The sequence below is a fragment of the Mugil cephalus genome, chromosome 7 (assembly GCF_022458985.1).
Source record: "Mugil cephalus isolate CIBA_MC_2020 chromosome 7, CIBA_Mcephalus_1.1, whole genome shotgun sequence".
NCBI lineage: Eukaryota > Metazoa > Chordata > Actinopteri > Mugiliformes > Mugilidae > Mugil > Mugil cephalus.
The window spans coordinates 982,841-984,382 of NC_061776.1; the positions used below are offsets into that span (position 1 = coordinate 982,841).

The 1,542-nt window shown below is 44.9% G+C and overlaps 1 gene segment (V, D, J or C); it reads right to left on the reverse strand.

The window, feature by feature from the left end:
* Window positions 1-218: 218 nt before the first annotated feature.
* LOC125011235 lies at window positions 219-771 on the reverse strand (the record flags this gene model as incomplete). The annotated part of the segment is given in 2 exon segments: window positions 219-571; window positions 684-771. Coding segments are annotated over 2 exon segments (408 nt in total), but the record flags the coding sequence as incomplete, so codon positions are not given.
* Window positions 772-1,542: the final 771 nt, after the last annotated feature.

The following is a 1,542-nucleotide window of genomic DNA, read 5'->3' on the forward strand; positions in this document are numbered from 1 at the left end:
GTCTGAGAGGTTCATCTGCTGCTCTGCATGGAATACGAATGTAAACCAAAAATAAGTTTCCCCCACAAATTTAAATTTCTTCTTCTTCTTCTGTCTCAGATGTCAACTGCTACATTTCTCTGTTGTTTTTGTCCTCAGTCCAATGAGTCAGAAATCAGTGGTTGAACAGAGTGTGGCTCCCTCTAGTGGATGTTGTGGAGTATTGTGTTGTCTTTGCTCCAAAGGTTTTTGTTCAGAGTTTTGGTGTTTCCTGTCACTGTGGGCCTCAGAGCACAGTAGTACACAGCAGAGTCTGTCACTGCAGCAGAGGAGATCTCCAGATCCAGATGTTTTTCTCCAGACAGTTTAGTGGAGAACCTTGAGGCTGATTCCAGAGTCTCTGATGGTCTTGATCTGTTAAGTCCTGAGATGTGCAGGAGGAACTCTGGAGGTTTTCCTGGATATTGTCGATACCAGTAGAAATCATCACTAGCAGATATAGTGTTGGAGTATCTGTAGGTCAGAGTAACAGTGGTTCCTTCTAAACTGGACTCTTCAGTCTTGACTGCAGTGAGTTGTTGACAGCTGACTCCTGAAGGAAAGATAAATGTTGTTAATGACGATATCAAACTCTGAGCTCCTGTTCCAGTGATTTGTAGCAAACAGATCCTTTAAAGGCATTTCTTCTTCCTGCTGTAACCTACCTTTTAGTGTGATCACAAACAAAGGAAACATGAGCCAGTGATGCAGTGACAGCATCTTCCACACAGTCTCTGTTATCTACAGTTTAGATATTGGATGGATGTGACAGTGGGAGTCCTTTTCTGTTCTGCTCTTTGACAGTGTTGCTCCTCCCTCCACCTGTTCTTCCTCTCATATCACTGGATGTTATGAAGACCAAAACCACAGCTGAAAAGATTTTAGAGCTTTAAGCCCCAACACATAAACCTCTGTTATTCTGGAGGCTTTCTGCTGCTTTTTAGCAGCAACATCATCCAGTAAATAAGGAATCTAATGGACTATGATCCATGTCATCACTTCGTTCTACTGATTCTAAATCAGCCTCTTTTACCGTTTGACTGCAGCCTTCACCTTTTCACATCTAGATGTGAAACCTGTGTGTGACCCCCATTGGTCCCTGTATGGCCAAGACCTCTGAGGTCATTGAGCCAATAAAAGGGAGAGAGGCCCCTCTCTTACTCTCTTACCCCCCTCTTACTCTTATTCTGGTCTTTTGCCCCTCACAGGGAGCGGCTGCTGCAGCTCTCCAACTTCCATGAGGCTGCATAAAGCAGAGGCCTCCACTGGACTGGACCTTGGTAGCGACGCAAGTGCCTACTAAAGAATTTAAGGACGGAACCAACTGTCACGACACAAATTCTGCTAGTTGAGTTAACAAGCGACGGAGCCACACAACAACAAAAAAACAACCATTCGACTCTCTAAGGAGAACCAAGGACCCTCTTCAACAGAACTAGAACTACACAGCCAGGACAGCTGCAGTTCATTCAACAAGGACAACAACCATTGGACTCTGCAACCCCACCACAGCAGGACCGGCAA